Here is a 17,909-nt window from a genome sequence, read left to right on the forward strand (position 1 = left end):
TATTTCAGCCAGTGTGTGGCCATCGCTGTAGGTCGACAGTAGCACTGTTGCGGACTGTGTCGAATCCGCATTTGATGGCTAAGGTGTGGGTGGCGCATCATCATTGGAGTCACTGTCCACCTGCGCTGTTTCGAGGACCCGACCTCATCATCATCCAACTCGGCGAGAACTCCCGAGCAGCTTTGGATTGCAGTCCACTGCCTTACACCTGGCAAATAATCGTTGCTTTTTTTCACCATCGTCATTGTCCTGTAGTTGCCGCGTTTCTTCATTAGTACCGACAGCGCAGACGGAACAGGTGGCGTTGGAGTCATTTCAGCAGAATTGGGCCTCACACACCCAGCAGCTCCAAGCAACAAACAAGAGAGCAAAACACGCGAGACGAGCGCCATACAAGCTGACTTCTAGCTTGGCTTGGCTTAGATGGATACCTGACTGGCTGAAGCTAAAAAGCAACCATTACGCTTGGTCAACAAACATAGCCTTCGAGATCGGCAATTGTAACTTCTGCGTGGATTTTGACACTGGCACGACCTTCAGCTGCTTCAGCCATTGCCAGTGCAACCTTTCAGTGCTGGCAACCTAGCAAAATATTGTAAACATCGCTGGCAGTGTGTCATGGCGTTCAAAGGCTCCTCGATCAGGCTGCCGGAGTCAGAAAAATTGAACGACGCACTGTGGGGCGTCGAATTTTCGGTCGCGAGTTTACATTACTTCAATGGGACGAGTGATGGTACCATGAAGGTGTCTGAATTCAAATGAGCATGTCTGAATAAATGGTCGGCGACTGTATATCCGGGTATACAATGTGCCAGAGCGCAGGATGCTGCAGAAAAAGAAAGAAAAGAAAGAAAGAAAACAAAAATAAAATTTTTCATAAATTTGGACAACTCTATGTTTAGTCCTCATGTTACTCTTTGCATTTGTTCTGCAGCCTGTAATGAACTGCTCTTAATTGATGAACTTTTAAACAAATCATCCAAATGTGACACCTGGTGTATGAAGGACTTCATAATGGAAATGCTCCAGATAAATCTTTTCGTACCAAAACTTGCCTAAAGTATGTGCAAGGTGCATAAGCATGCGCACGTTGGTTGTACGTATATGTTCCTTCTTTTTTGCTTTTGGTATTTCTCTGAGGTCATTTTTTTTCCTGTCATATCTTTGTCACACTTACTCGAAAAAAATTTTCTGAAACCCGCTACGTTAGGTCTCTAGTTCCTTTATAAAACGGAATTTAAAGGAGCCCTGCAGCACTTTCTCAACATGGTCAGAAAATGCTGCCAATCAGTAGTCATAGCTCCCGAGAACACACAAGCCAAACATTATAACGCAGCATGTGACCTGGAATTTACAATTAATTCTCAGTCAGATCGAAATCGTTCCCTCTTCTTTCTACAAATGGTGCCATATACCCAAATGATTGCGCCACGTACCCAATTTCATGGCCATTGGCTGACTTGAGCATCGTGAGCTTCACAGTAACCGCGGCCGCCACGAGAGGCCACCACATGCTTGCGCATGCACAGTCACACTGAAAGTAAGCCGCGCATTCGAAGAAAAATGGAAAGCGTGCTCAAGGTCGTGACGTAGCTTCTTTCCCCCGTGCCATCCCTCCTTGTTTAGTTTCCACTGCGCTCGTCGGGATGAGAGAAGAGAGAGAGCAATTACAGCATGCGATAAACCTACTTGACGAATTCTAAATACTTTTGCGGCGGTCGATTCATGAGGCAGTAAACTCCTTTAAGAAAGCCATTGAATGATTGCTTGGAAAAATGTTGCTGGGCCCCTTTAACTTGCCTTAATGTAATTTAGAATTACGTAGGCTTTAACAAAAAAATAGATGACATCGCGGTAAGTTGGTGTGGGAACCTCAAGGTAGTTGGCTGCACCACCTTTGTTTTTGTTAACACATTCTCACAACAAAAGTGGTGTTTTTGGTTTTCTTAAAAGGTGTAGTTTACTAATATGACAAGTATCGTATTTCTCTTGTCTCCTAGGTTGCAGTATACTGACACACTGTACAGCTTCTCTTGTTACTCTTTCTCATTGTTACCACCTGTCTGTATTGTTTCTGTAGTCTCACATTACTGGGTGTAAAAGTGAATGTGTTATTTGTGCTTCATTGTGCTTCAATGTGTGCAGTATGTGGTGGCGGTGCTGATCTCTCTCCTTGTGATGGCTTGGATTGGGAATGCTTTTGACAACCTCTTCCTCACTTACCTCATCGGTGAGAATGCAGTGAAAAGAAAACTGTTTCATCTTTTGTCCAGCTTTTTATCAATGACTGACTTTTAAGTGTTTGTCTACGATGCTCGTGCAATACAGCTTGTCGGTTTTGACATCGTCCGACTAGGAATTGTTTGGTTTTGCGCATAGATTTCTTATGCCACAGGTGTGGCTGAACGTGGCCAATGTATGAAGTGCCGGAATGGTAAAACTAAATTTAAATTTACTTATTTAAGTCTCTCGTTATGTTGAATTGTTGACATACCGTATATGTAATGCAATTAGTGTGTACATGTTCTCGTACTTTTGCACTGTTTTGTTTCTCTTTGTAAGGAATCCGTTAGGCTTGTGTGAATATTCGAACGACTATTACAGTATTCAAATTTGCTTCAAAAAGATTTTAAATTATTCTAAATTTCAAAGTATTTTATATGAACGAATAGCAGTATATAAACCGCATGTAACCCCTCGTAAAGGTGGTTTCACTGCAGTGGAGGGGTGCTGTATAGTGAATACGCCTATCCGGAGAAACTCTGCACTGCCGCGGAGCCCCACTTCAAGGTTAAATGGACAAATTAACCTCACATCGATTCATCATTTTGTAAGTTTAAAAGCTCGTTATACGGCTTATATGCTCCAAGTATAGTCAATTTTAAAATGTAACATATTTTACAGGTTATCACTTGCATTGTACAGAAAGTCAAATCCTGCTACTATTCAAAGTTGCTTCCACTTTCCTTTGAACCAAAAGGAATGACATTTGCACAGGCCTTGTTTCAATTTTAAAAAATATTGTGCAGGTTAGTTGGGTCATGGCAAATATGCTAATTTTTCTTTGTAACATGTGATACACACTATTCAAATTCGATTCGAACCTAAAATTTACTATTTGCACAAGCCTAGAATTCGTGAATAGCTCTTTCTTGCCGTGACACTCGTGCAGCAGGTGTAGCAAAGCAGTTTACAATGCCTCTACATAGAGCTTCTGATCATGATGGTGCACCAGTCAATGCTTCTTTCTACGCGTTACCTGTGCGAGAAGTTCAGTAAGTGAGTGTACAAAGTGGTACACTGTTCAAGTGAGCTCATAGCTGTAATCATGTAATGCCACACAATATCATGTTCTCTTCCAACAGCAGGCCACACCGTACAAAGCAAGTCGGTGTGTTCGTGAAAGGTTTAGCTCTTTAAATGCGAAGCATTTCTTAGCGAACTTCTGCGACTTTGAGCGTATCTATCTATCTATCTATCTAGCCGCCTACGACTTTGTGCTCTCCTGGCCGTTTCGTTAATTGGACGTATACCAAAATTGGTGTGGCATAACATGACCTTATCACGAACATAAATGACAGGTCATAGCATGAAAATCATGTCATAAACAGCATGATTTGCATTCCACGGCCTTGGGGCTCTTGCAGCCGTTCCGTTAATTTTAATACTATGCAGTGATTAGTTCACGCTATGCATCGTGCGAATTTCTTGTGCACGAATGGGCACTTCTTGCGGCACCATTGAGTCAAATAGTCTGTTACATGTTTATCTGCAGCCATCTAAATATTGTAGCTGACACAGACCTTTGAAAATGAGAGTATGCAGTACTGTGTTGACGGACTGCAGTGGTAGTACAGTAGGCTCTCAATGATTCAAACTTCAGGAGACTCCGTGATTTTGTTTGAATTATCAGAAATTCTCAAAAATATGACTCGGGGCAACATACCAACTTATGTTGTAATGATTATTGCTTCTCGGGGTATCAGCACTGTCATAGACAGCTCTGCATGATTGCCAGTAAAGTTTTTAGGTGTTGGCGATCGTACTGGTAGTCGTCATTACACAGTATGTGTAATAACGACTACCAGTACGAGCTGTCACGATGTGCTCTGCCTCGTGACAGCTGTTAGCCCCCTTCCTAGTCTTAGTATGCTTTACCGCATGACACCAGTGCACTGTGGTGAAGCATTCAGCACGAGCTTGATCAAGACCAGATTGTGTTGTTGTTTTTTTTTTTTTTTTAATTCAACATGCTATCATTGGTGCGTGCGGTTGGGCTAGTTTTGAAGACTTTGTACACAGACAGTCGGCTTTATTTGTGACCGTTAGTGACATAAAAACGTAAATGTTCAGGTAGAAGTGACAGAGGCATCAGATATTTTCAGGCTTGGTCTAGCAAGAAGTATGAATTAATCGAATTGATGCAATGCAGCAGTTTGAATTAAGTGGATAGATGGCAAACACAATGGGCCAACCAAAAATTTGAAATTTGTTTGAATTAACAGTAAGTTTGAGTTATTGAGAGTATGTATTAAATTTTGAAGTTGTTGGCTTTACCCTACATTGAGGGTTCTGTATTGCCAGCTTAATTACTGTGACACTAACATGCTAGCAGCTTTTTCATGTTGGTTTCGTCTCTCGTTGCTTGCAGTGCTGTTCCTTGCGATGACTCCTGGCATGAAGCACCAGGGCATTTTCAAGAAGTACTTCTCGGCGACCGTCCTCACCATCAGGAATCTCATCGCCGACAAGATGAAGAAAAACTAATCCTGCACAACCACTCTGCAGCTGAAAGCTTTAAGCACAAGTGACAAAAAAATGTGAGCATGCATACTGCAAGGCTTGCACCTTGGAATCTTGTAAGAATTCATGTGCGCAAATGTACTACTATGCGTTTCAGCTTCGATTTCAAACGGGCCGTGCAGTGCATTTTTATGTTATCGTAGATTTATACCTTACCATTGGACTATGTTGCCGCACGAATCTCCTGCCACAAAAATTTTTTTAGTTCATCAAGCGTACTTGGAGTTATTGCACAAGGCAAGAACTTTTTCTCCTTTTTTGTCACTAGCCCGTTGAAGTATACGCAGGGTGGATGGCGAGGGGATGATTGTGCCTCCAGAATGTTAAGTCATCGTGCATTATCGCGTAAAGAGCCCCTAAACCACCCAGAGGCCGAAATTTAGTTGTGGTGTGACAGTTGTGCACGAGCCTGCTACGAACACGTAGCCGTGAGAATTTTTCAAAACTGTGCCGTAACAGTGGAGTTACACGCGTTTGATGATCACAACACGGCGATTGCTCGTTTCGCTCTTTCCTTCGCTACCCTCCGCTGGTCGGCTGGTCTCTCCCAAAGCCGCTTTGTCCTCCTCGTCAAGTGCCCCTCCCAATCTCGCATGACATACTGTCATCGCTGATGCGCTCTTCGAAACAGCTTAGTAGCTGTCGGCTTTGATCGGTGCTGCCATATTTGTTGATGTAAAGCTTTTGAGGTAAGCTTCATGGCAGCCCTCTGTCTTTGGTGCACAGCGTGCTTGATGTAAACTCCCAAAAGCATGTTAGCATCTCCTGCATTCACAGGAGCATCAATACTGTTGCTTTGGGGGCTTCTATTCTGTTGCTCTGGAAGCTCCACTTCCAGTGCCTCGCTAACTGTTGCAGAGCGCTGTTCTCTTCCGAGACTGTTGCACATTACTTTAATTTTCTGCATATTAATTTTCAGACCTAACGTTCTGCTTTCCTTGTCCAATTCAGTAATCATGAGTTGCAATTCGTCCCCTGAGTTACTAATCAATGCGGTGTCATCAGCTTCATGTATGCGTATGTATTTGGATCATTGCAGGAAAGGAACTGCTTGCTGGCCTGCCAATGTAAAGAGTAAAATATGCCACCAATGTAAAGAATTGGCTGACTGTGCAGCCTCGCTCTGCCTCAATCTTGAAAGCTTCAGCTGCTGTGCTGGAAAACCGCCTTGCGCTGCCATACGGTCGTCGTGCCCGCAATGCACGCACTGTATTCAGTGAAAGTGAGAGCGTGCAGAAGTACCACATACTGCCTTTGTTGGCTCACCAAGCAGGCAGGACGTGTGCTGCTCGCGCTGCTTGTTTTATGTTCTTAAATGTTGCGGCCGTTCATGACATTTCACCGTGCTGTGTTGTAGAATTCGGCACCCTAGATTTTGGATTTTATCATCAGTATTTGGGTTTGTAGACAGTGAATTGGGCATGTTCACTTTAACAAGTTGGAAAAGATTGCGTGACCCATGCTTAACAAGCAGCAGCCACTGCCCAATCGTGAAACTGCATTTACACGCGTGTATTGAAGGCACTTAAACAAGGCTTGGTTGTTGCTTGAACGCGTGCATGTTTCACATGACTAAAGAAAATATTTGGAGACCTTGGATTCTTGGTCAGGCAGCTTATTCATTTTATGTTTGTCCTTCTGTGAATCTGTGTGCTGCAAAGCAGGAACAGGTTTTGAAGATGAGCTTTGTGACACTATTTCAGAACACTTGAATCTACCAAGCGTGTCACGTTACGCGCATTGGCAGTTTAATGCTTGATTTTGCATTAATAGAGCATGTCCGTTCTAAACGCGCATGCCATTTTGGTTATGTCAGACATTTCTGCGGACTGCAGAAGCTGCTTAGGACAGGAAGAGATTGGGCAAACCTTGCAAATGTAATATGTGACCAGAGACATACCTGGTTAACCAGCTTGTTAATGTAAGACTATCATGCACTTGGCAATGCAAGCCACATGTTTGTCAAGCAACTCCTTCTGAATACTGTCACCCAGCTGTGGCAACTTGTTGGTCTGAATGTGCCCTTTGTGTTTGTTTTCTAGTTTGTCAATGGTGCCATCCTTTTGAGATCAACTTCTATAGGTAGGATTGCATTTTTTAGTTAAGGTATCCATTACTGTGAAAAGGTGGGGCACCTCAATCGGGTATTTTTTTTAGGTGCATCTTATGGTAAAATTGACGAGGGAAAAAAAAAGCTTTTCTTTGTTGTTGTTGTTTTTCAGTTCGAAGCCTAGTCAGCACTTCTTCCTTTTCTCTGGCAAATGTACAGTGAACGCCAGTAAGATACGTTTTATTACTCAAGCGAAATGTGGATCAAAAGCCCAATAAAATCAAAGACCAGATTTTGTTGTAGAGCAAGTTAATTCTTCTGCACTGCTTGAAGCCTTTGGCACTTTTCACTGTATTCTCCCTCCAACTCGGAAAGTTCCTGTACTTGTTTTCAGGGTATGAAAATGTAGTAAGCTTATATCAAAGCAAACAATGAACAATATTCTTAATTTTTCTGTACACCGGTAACTTATTGTCGCTGTCGGAAAACAAAAGGATTTCTAGTGTTGGCGTACGCAAGAACCATGCCTCTTTTTCATGTGGCATTGCTGAAGGCTCTATGAACACTTTCCCCACTTTCCAAATTCTGGCACGTACAACTTTAGTCCGATATTTTTGGTTGAATGGTACGCTTTCAACACTGATACGATGCTGTGGATCTTGCTGCAACTTCACTGTTGATATACGAGGGAATGGTCTTTTTTTTCTGTGCTACTTATTAGGATACGACATCCCTTTATCTAGATGCACTTTTTTTTGAGGTATGTTTCTTTATCATAAATCATTTTTTGTCGCACCGTGAATGGTAGAGCAGTGCAGGTTACACAAGTGAAATTGTGAAATCCGATTTCAGTGTGTTGATCGTGCTTTCACTGTCCTGACTTCTAAGTGGCTTGTAAAGATTGACTGGTCCTCTCCACCTTCCCGCCAGGTTACCTTTGCACCCGCAGAGGAAAGATAAGATAAGATAGCCTTGACACTCCCATCAGTGTTGTGAGGAGGGGGTTGCATGTTATGGGCTCTTCGGTAACTGCCAAAGCTGTTGTGGCGTCGCTAACCGGCTTTCCTATAGCCGTGCACCTTGAATATCGCAAGGCAAGGAACTTGCTTGTGAAGTAAAGGCTGCCTTCTTAACATAAGTGATAGCATGTGTGAATGACGTAGCTTCACGTCTACATAGTTGTGGAGGTCATGTACGAGTAGTTAGCAAAAGCCACCTCTCGCAGCACAGTTGCAGCTAACGTACTTTTGAATGTGCCCATTGTCACAGCTTACTACTGTTGTGAAAATTTCTTTTGTCTTCCTCGTGCTCATTTTGTTTCTCCATTGACATTTTTGATGTAAGGATTGTTTCTTCTGATGCATATCGTGGTATTTTGGCGTAAAATCTTACGTAATGTAGTCCACGCATATTTGTGGATCTCTTGATTGAGATTTTATAGTCAGCACAGTCTTTTTTTTTTTTCCCTAACTTCAGTTAGCACAAATCCTTAAGGTTTTTAGTGAGATTGTGCAAACTTTTTGTGTGCGTGTGTGAATGAATAGTACAAATATGTTGTGTTGTACATCTTTTATGTGTGCTGACGCTGACAGTTGCGTGCAGTATGTACCGATCAACTGTAGGGTGTGAAAAAAAAAAAGTGTCACTTTTGCCAGACAATAAAAATGTAAACTGTACTTGTTTGACATTGTAGTCTTTTTTACAATGCCCAGAAGATGGGTCGTGAAGGTACCGGATTCCACATTGTGAAAGTGAAGTTTGGTATTGGAAGTTACAAAGAGTTCACGTGCGTATTACTTGGGGAGAATGCTCCTCAATTCAAAGGTTTATCCGGTTTGGCAAATGGCCAGTGATTTTTCATTCATTCCAGTTGGTTCCAGTTTATCTAGACCAAAAGTGAACCTCGATGGGAGAACCCATCTGAATTTTCCTTGCCTCTTTATTCTGCATTCCACATTTTTGGTGGATATCTCACTGCAGTGAAGTCTCTTATCTTTGTTACACCCAGTATTGGTTGAAAAGCATGTACTCGTTACGCGCCGAGATTGACAAGAAACACTTTAGGTTTGCTTCGTTATTATCCATGTTTGCTACTTTGAACATTCGCTACTTCCACCTTAAGAACTGACCCGCTGAGGTAGCTTATCACGTAGGGTGTCGCATTGCGAAGCTCGAGGGCATGGGTTTGATTCTCGGACAAGGCGGTCGCATTTTGATGGGGGCGAAATGCAAAGAACACCCATGTGCTTATGTTTGGGTGCGCTTTAAGGAACCCCAGCTGGTTGAAATTAATTCAGTGTCCCCCACTGCAGCGTGCCTCGTAATCAAAAGTTGTTTTGGCATGTAAAACCCCAGCAATTATTATATTATTACCTTGAGAACTGCTGAACTTGTATTTTCAGTAAATACTTTAGATATGCTTGCAAGCACAACTCTAATTATTGATGACTATGTGGGTAGCAAGATGAGCGACACACGCACAGGATTACTAATAACATAAGCAACTCAAGGAAGTGTAGTATGCACATATTAGTTTCAGCGAAGCAAGACAAAATCTGCTGCAATGCTGTAATGTTGCCACCGTACCCGTAGAAAGAAGCTTGCTCTTTCTTGATCAAAAGAATTGATGGAGCATTCGCATTTTCATTATTTCATTCCATTCTCTGGTTGTTGCAGTGTGTCCAAATGATAGACTGCAAGATATTCGTCTATATGCAATGAAGACTAACTAGTTTCTGCCAGTTGATTACATTGCCGCTATTCTGACTGCACATTCCAAGTTTTGCAATTGTGAAGTGTAGTACCATTCACTGCACCTCTTTAAAAAAAAAAACATGGCGTCGCTTCCCCCCATTAATTGTGCTGCATATCTATGCTGTTCTCAATTTCCGGGTAAACGCTGTGAAAGGGCATAGCATTAGCCATCATGACAAGACCACATTGAGAGTGCATTGTAACCCTGACAGATGCAAAGCTTCAAAGGCATGTTCCAAGTGGAGCACACCAACTGCTGTTGCACATAAACATTGCATAGACTCCTGGGCACAAGTCCTTACACGGTAACTAGCGAGTACATGCGCATTCCTGAGCAGACACATACTGGGACACGACTTTCAATTCCATCCCAAGCCGCTTCCATTAGCCTACGCAAGCATTTTGCTGCACTATCGCCAGTCTTATTCTGTACCTCACTGGACACCCTGCACTGTATTCTTGTAAATGCCCACACTGCAAAGAAAGCTCGGACCAAGCCAAAGTGGTCAAGCGAAAAGGGCAGCAAAGTCGGTGGACTGAAGGGACCATGCAGTGCAGAGCAGGGAGAGCATGCATGCTCTGCATAAAGTTTCTTTTCATTTCCCCAACATTGCCTGGCAGGTTTTAGTTTCATGTTTACCGAGTAAATATGCACTGAATGCAGGCACTGTACACTGCCAAAACTGTTCGTGTGAGGCTATAGCGTTAAAGTAATGACTCACTAGGTATGGACGGAAGAAACCGCATGCAACTAAGCTGCTTCTGTAATTTATCATGGGTGGCTCCATTGTTCATTGTCATGTCATTGTTAAGTGTGTTTCGTTTTTGATTTTATTTGCGCAAGATTTTAACTCCATGTTGCAAGATCTGCAGGTTTGCTCAGCTAACCATACATCACCAGTGGAATGTACAACTATGCCGAAAGGACTTAAATCTCCAGATCCCTGCTTCGTGAACTTCTTTAGCCACTTCAACTGCTTCATTACTAGGGTGTAACAGTGAATCTCTTGCACACAATGTACAAGGAAGGGGAGTCAAAAGTTCGCAGGCCGCTATCCCAAGTAATCCTACTGCATGCAGCGTGGCCTGGGAACTTTTGACGATCCGTGTACACATGCTGTACTCTCCAAACTGGTTAATTCTCTATTTGGAAGAATTTACGCCCATGAACAAAAAGATTGTTGAGGATAGCAATGCCAGGAATGTGTGGTCAAGTGCTCCTTTCACTTAAATATCATGCCCTTGAAGTATCTGCTATTTTGTGTTCTTTGTTTTCACAGCAGTTGTTAGTAAATTATGGCAGTTGACAAACGAAACGTTCGCCTTGTCTTTAGGCCTCTTTATTGATGCGAGACCAGATTGAAGCTGTTTGCATGATCGTGGCCATTTGGTTGTATCAGGCATGGTTTCGAATGCTCAAACACAACCTTGCATACTATCATTAAGCAATTTCATTGCAGATCAGTGCAAACAAGGGGATGAAATTGTGTTTCCTCACAATAGCCATTAATAATTTTAGTCAATCGGATGTTTTTAGACATTTGAGTCTTGCATAACTATTAAGTGAGCCGTAGTCTATGTAGAATTACATTGTTATATTGTTGGGCAATGCAAAGTAATTATTATGTTGATTGCATTCATCTACAGTGCCATACGGCTGATACCATATATATTTTTTTAATTCACTTGTTTTCTGGACATCTTTTGACTATGTAAATCCATAACATTATGCATGGAAATTATAAGAAGTATAGCAAGCTGCTAATGGATCAAGTAGCTATAGTTTGGCACTGCTAAGCATCTAAGAAGTGTATGAATCTCGGCCCCGGCGGCTGCATTTTGACGGGGTGAAATACAATAAAGCCCGTGCACTTGGAATATTCAGGTAACACCAGATGGGCATAATTAAACCAGAGTTCACCACCACAGCATGCCTAGTAGCCATGTTATTTGTATGTTAAACCCCCAAACATTGTTTAGCAGCTTCATTTTATTTCAGAACGACACACGCTGTTAGTCTTAGTTTTCAAGCTCCATGTAATCATTTTTTTCATGCTTTTTGCTTCATTATCTACTCATTATGCTACCTTCCTGTTTTGAAATTGTCCTTAGCTAGTTAACGCAAGAATGGGATACTGTGGTACAGTGGCGTAGCCAGGAATTTTGTTCGGGGGGGGCTCACGTTGCAGCGCGACCTCCTCATTGAATTTTTAGAACGACTAAGTATATGAATAACATTTATTTATTTATTTATTTATTTATTTATTTATTTATTTATTTAATATATCCTCAAAGGTCCCGTATGGGACTTTACATGAGGGGTGGGCGTCATAAAATGGCGGTATCGATGAAGGTGTATGTTAGGATGTGGTTGAGTCTGCTTCCTGGATGGCATTTTTGAAGCGCGCAAAATCGCGGATGACTGCTGCTTCGTTCGGAAGGTTATTCCAGTCTCGGGCGGTGCGCAAAAAGAAGGGCTGCTGAAATGAGGTGGTGTGGGCACGTGGCGGAATCACAGCATTTGGATGACTTGTGCGATGACCTCGATGGACCGGCTGGATGAGGTTGTTGTCATGCGGGGTTGAATAAAAGGATCTGTGAAAAAGGCAGAGACGTGTAATACGACGACGAAGAGCGAGGGTAGAAAGATTTAACTGGGATTTGAGGGTGGAGACGCTCGAGTAGCGGGAATAATCTGAAACAATGAATCTGGTTGCTCGGTTCTGTACTGACTCGAGTATTTCGATATGATTAGTTTGGTGGGGGTCAAAGACAGCAGATGCATACTCAAGTTTTGTTCTGACAATGGTTTTATAAGCGAGTAGTGTAACGGAAGGTGGTGCCATGGAAATGTTACGGCGTATGTACCCGAGAGCGCGGTTAGCGGAGTGAATTATGTGATTTATATGGTCGCCCCAAGAGAGGTCACTCGAAAGATGGACACCCAGGTATTTAATCGAGTCGGTAGCAGCTATATGACAGTTGTTGATTGTGTAATTAGCCGGCGTGTGGTTTCGGCGACGATGGAAATAAATTAGTAATGTTTTTTTCGCATTAAGGGACATCAACCAGGTGGTACACCACTGCTGAATGCGTGAGAGTTCATGCTGTAGAGAGGAGACATCGGTGGCGTTATTTATAGGGCGGTAGAGGACACAATCATCAGCAAAAAGATGTATGTTAGACGCAACGGAAAGCGGAATATCGTTAATGTATATTAGGAATAAAAGAGGCCCTAGGACGGTACCCTGGGGCACGCCGGACAAGACATGGGAGAGGTCGGAGGAGTGATCATTAACATGCACGAATTGTTTACAGTTTGTTAGGAATGCTTTAAACCAGTTAAAACATGCCGATGAAAGCTTAGACGCGAGGTTTTTAGAAGGAGACGGGAGTGGGGTACCTTATCGAAGGTTTTTCAAAATCTAAGAACAGTGTGTCAATTGGGCTGTTACAATCCATATGAAGGTGAATGTCGTGCAGGAATAATGTTAGTTGGGTCTCGCATGAGTGATCTTTACGAAAGCCATGTTGGTTTGGGTGAAAGAAGTTTACGGATGATAAAAAAATGTAGCAACATGAGAAAAGATGACGTGTTCCATGATCTTTGAACAAACACTAGTGAGCGAGATTGGTCGGTAATTACCTGCAAATGAGCGGTCACCTTTCTTGAAGACCGGAATGACCTTCCCAACTCTCCAGTCTAATGGGACTTGACCTATGTCGAGTGACTGATGAAAAATGATTGATAATATGGAACTGCATACATGTTTAGTATTTTTCAGAACTTTGGTGTTTATGCCATCTATACCGCATGACGAAGAGTTCTTTAATTGGTTAATAACTTTTACAATTCTCTCTGAATTTAATTCAATCTTTGGCATTGGCGGAAAAGCAAAATGCGGAAAATCAGGAAGTTCGTTGTTAGGTTCGTTAGTAAAGACGGAACAAAATGCAGAGTTGACGGATGGAACGTCGCAATCGGCAACGGAGGATCCAGAAGTGTCACAAAGAGAGACTGTGGTTTTGTCGTCCGGTTTCATAATTTTCCAAAAGAGGCGTGGGTATGTACATGTATTACCATGTACATACATTGTCACTGGTATTACCATTAACATGTATTACCAGTAACAATTTGTATTAGATGCTGCAAGCCACTTCTTGAATGCTGCCCTCTGTTAAGAACGAGTAAGAAATGTGTTTTTTTTCGTAAAAATATTATGTTGGCATGCCCGCAAATCTTTCCAGGAATAACTGTCTTCAATCTTTTCAATATTTTTTTGTGTGTGTAACAGGTACGGCAAATATCACGCAAACTTCGGAACTGCGTCAGTTTTGAACTGAAGAAGCGCCTGATAACAAAAAAAAATGGACGAGATCAAATATTTTAATGTAGATTGTTTACGCAAAATGTTCATCTTTTTGCACAAATGATGCGGCCAGGGAAAAGCAAGAATGGGAAAGTGCACCTCGAATACGGGCAAAACATAAGTCACTGGAAACAGGGCGCAGTATGCTTACACAATGCATCAGAAATGTACATTTAAATATAAAATAAATATACGGAACTAAGCAATGATCACTATACGTAATGCCCAACTGATATGTCTTTGGGCCAAGCTGCTGTCTCGGACGCACCATGTGGACAGAACTATAAAGGAAGAGCGCAGAAATAACGAAAGAAACTATTTCAAAACTGTTTTAAAAGTGCGAACCACTATTGTGCACTCAATATAAAAGGAAGGTTGCCGCTTCTAGTTCAAAAAGCAATGAAGAACAAAAACGACAAATGAAAGTAACAAACAATGCTGCTAGTACGGCTTCCCAATAGTTGAATTTGTTTGGTAACGCTGCGTATGCCGACCTCTCAGTGAACAAGGTGAATTAAGCTGTCGATTGGCTGGTAATGTCCACCTGATGCCCGTATTCTTATGTTTATATTAGGTCACAGTGTTAACTGCTAAAAGGTACAAAATCCTCACGGGTTTAAAAGGTGGTGACCAATAATATTGCGTCAGAATTACGGGCTCATTGACCTGAACTCTGGAACAGCAGTGTCTTTTCCTTTCGTTTGCGCTGATTTTTGTCCTGCTTGGTATCAAAGGACAACGTTGACCCGGCGAGGAAGCTTAGCGAAACGGTCAATGACTTCCGACACGCTGATGTCGACGTTTCTGTGGGCGTGCAGAAGTGCCTGGCCAACCATGCGTTCCTCAGACATCGTGGAGCGTAAGTAGTTCTTAAGTACCCCATGCTTGAAAACGTTCTCTCTGCGCTGGTAGTGGTCACTGGAAGGGTGACTAGAATCCGGAGTAGCTTGTACACATTTGCATAGAACCTGCTGTCGCAATGAGAGAGGGCATCGGTTCCAGTACCGGGGCGCTGGTTTGCTGCTTTGTTCGCCCACTTTGTCCACCATAGTCGCAGTTCTCCAAAACCAGCCCTCGTTTCGACGTCATGCGCAAAAACGGTCAGGAGATTTTCTGCTCCTTTCTCTCGATCATCTTGCATTGGTGGTATTGCGGATGGTACAATTAATGAAACGTCCTTTAGAAGTGCCCTGTGCTTTTCGAACCGTTCGTTTAACTGGGCTTGTACGTGGTCCATGAACGGAATGAACAGGGTTCTGCGAAAATATTCTTCCGCGCTTTCGAATGCATTGCTCCCAAGGTTTTGCTTCCGGACACCGGCTCGACATTCCGGTGATCTCCACATTCAGTTTTTCTGTCAATGCCTGCACTTGTGCAAATATTTTTGAGAAAGAAGCATTCGTGTTCTTGCGGTCACTTTCAATTGTCAGCTGTACCACTTCCATGTCGTCAATGGCAGAGATCATGTCGATACTCCTCGTCTGCAGCTTCTTTGACAGTGGCAAAGTCAGTGCTAACATGTGCTCCGTCACATGCAGGCTTACAAGGAATGCTGGTGAAAAGAGTGCCAACATTAGACTGTTTGCCTGCACTGGACTTTCGCCATTTCAGTTAAACTTAATCTCCTCTAGTGCTGCGACCAACGGCTCAAAGAGGCTCACAAATGAAAGCACTGCATCGTGCTTCTCGGCCCAGCGCGTTTCGCATAGTCCCAAAAGGCGCTGCCTTGTAGACTCAGGACAGCTCAAACTTATCATTTTTCGCAAAACGTGTGAGCGGCTAGAAGATTTACGGAAAAAGACTGAATGTCTGTGATGGAGCATGCCGCACACACAACTAGATTAAGGGAGTGACACGCGCAGTGAGTACATAGAGTGCGGCTGGATATTTCTCACGAACAGCAGCTTGAACACCATTCGTTTTGCCGGCCATCGAACTTGCACCATCGTAGCCTTGACCACGGAGATGCTGCATGTTAATTCCCATTTCTATAAGGAGCCTTATGATGGTGTCGGCGAGGGCCCGGCCATTTGGTCGTGAATTGGCACAAAGCCTAAGAACACTTCTTCGATTCCGTTCGCGTCCTTATTAAGGTACCTTGCACAAACAGTAAGCTGCTCGATACCAGCAACATCCGTCGTTTCATCAGCAAGTACGGAGAAGCAGCCTGCAGCGTTTACTTTTGCGACTAGGCTTTCCTTGATGATTTCAGCAGAGATTTTTATAATGTGGTTTTGTACATCTGGACTAAAATATGAGGCCTTATTTGGGCAACTTTCCAAATGCTTTTTTAGATCTGTGTCGCCACAATCCGCGCGCATGCGAAGCAGCACTCTGAAGTTGCCTGTATTTGTAGAGGAGGCTGTGCTTGAATCCATGGGACCACTGTCTCTATGTCCACGGAGAGCCACACCTTGCCGCCCGCAAAGGAGAACTGTTCCTTCGGGTCTCTCTTATTTGAATTTGCCTGCCATGGTCCAGTTGATCAACAACACTGGGCACACATCCTGAGAAGGTTTGAAAAAAACTATCGGCTACCAGATGAGCGTCAGTGTGATATTTAGTGACTTCATGTGCACCGAAGACTTCGAGGGCGTGCTTCCACTTTTGAAATGGCTTGGATACGAGGGCCTTAGTGCGCGCATGTTGGCCCTTGCCAATCTCACTTCTGCTAAAAAGGACACACACTCGGCAAAACGCACCCTCTTGAAGCGCTGAGTAGCTAAGCCATCGGTACCTGTCCAGCCAAGCCACGTAAACCTTCGTTTCTGCTTAAAATCGTTCATAGACTTAAACATATATCATGGCGGAGGAATCCAAGGAGAAGCTAGCAGTTGATGTTAAATGCGAAGCATTTCTTAGCGAACCTCTGGCACTTTGAGCGTTTCTATCTACGTATCTATCTATCTATCTATCTATCTAGCCGCCTACGTTTGGCTGCTCTCATGATCGCCTCCTTAACTTGGTGTAGACCGAAATTTGCATGGGAGGGTAAGAGGATTTGACGAATATGATTGCCGGGTCATGAGATGAATAACGTTAAAATCCTGTGGCGTACGTCGTCAAACTCTTTCCACTAGACACGTGTGGCACATACCCGTTTACCACGGGCCGCGGTGTACGGGTATGCGCCACAGGTGATTGACAGTTTATATCTACCCAGGAACGGTGAGAACAGACATTGGTAACTTAAATGCTAGAGCTTTAAGGAAAACCAACATCGGCAGCGTTGACTCAATGAATGGAAAGAATGAAAATTACGATCCCAGCGGGAATCGAACCCAAGCATTCTGCGTGGCAATCGGGTATTCTACCACTGAGCCACGCCAGGTCTATAAATTGGTTTGGAAAAACAGCCTATGCAGGCGCAATATCGGTGCAACGTCAATTGTGGTTGTGGTGCTGGCTATCTAATTTTACAAGAAAGCAATAAACACTAAATGATACTCCTACGATTCAGGCGTCATATCAGATTAACGTCTGTAGTTCCAGTGTTGGCTCCACTTTTATAGCAGTCTAATAACCATTACGTTTGTATTCCTATGATTCAGCAAGCTATATTGAAGCATTGCTCGACCCCGGAGGAATACATTAACGAAAGTTACGTATGATATCCACATCGCCGCACCGTAAGGTCCACTTCGTCCACCAGAACGACGCAGTGTCCTCTTCATTTCTTACGAGGCTGGGCGATGGCCTCATGCTGACCGAGGATGATGCCAGATTGATTGACAGCCTCTTTGTAGACTAGGCTACGTATGCCACATACGCCCAGGTAGTCTACGAATGCGACAAATACCATCCACTGATGTTGGTCTACGTAGCACTATCCAGGCCTACCAGCCTCGATGGCCTATACCTCACCAACGCTAAGGGTGGCTTCAGGTTCCTACATGTCACCGGCTCTGTCGACAGGCATTTTGTCGACGAAA

General features: G+C 43.3%; 1 protein-coding gene across 2 annotated transcripts in view; it reads left to right on the forward strand.

Annotated features, from left to right (window-relative positions):
• LOC119390101 (ADP-ribosylation factor-like protein 6-interacting protein 1) overlaps positions 1 to 17,909 on the forward strand; it is a 351,524-nt gene that overhangs the window by 8,317 nt on the left and 325,298 nt on the right. The window contains exons 5-7 of one of the 2 annotated variants that reach the window (XM_049414662.1): positions 2,146 to 2,230; positions 4,652 to 4,820; positions 5,843 to 7,547. In XM_049414662.1, the coding sequence (XP_049270619.1) occupies positions 2,146 to 2,230; positions 4,652 to 4,767 (201 nt within the window). In that variant the 3' untranslated portion in view covers positions 4,768 to 4,820; positions 5,843 to 7,547. Of the gene's footprint in view, positions 1 to 2,145; positions 2,231 to 4,651; positions 4,821 to 5,842; positions 8,530 to 17,909 lie in introns of those variants that run through there. The other variant, XM_037657649.2, reaches the window with a different exon arrangement.

The sequence above is a fragment of the Rhipicephalus sanguineus genome, chromosome 4 (genome assembly GCF_013339695.2).
Source record: "Rhipicephalus sanguineus isolate Rsan-2018 chromosome 4, BIME_Rsan_1.4, whole genome shotgun sequence".
In the NCBI taxonomy this organism is placed as follows: domain Eukaryota; kingdom Metazoa; phylum Arthropoda; class Arachnida; order Ixodida; family Ixodidae; genus Rhipicephalus; species Rhipicephalus sanguineus.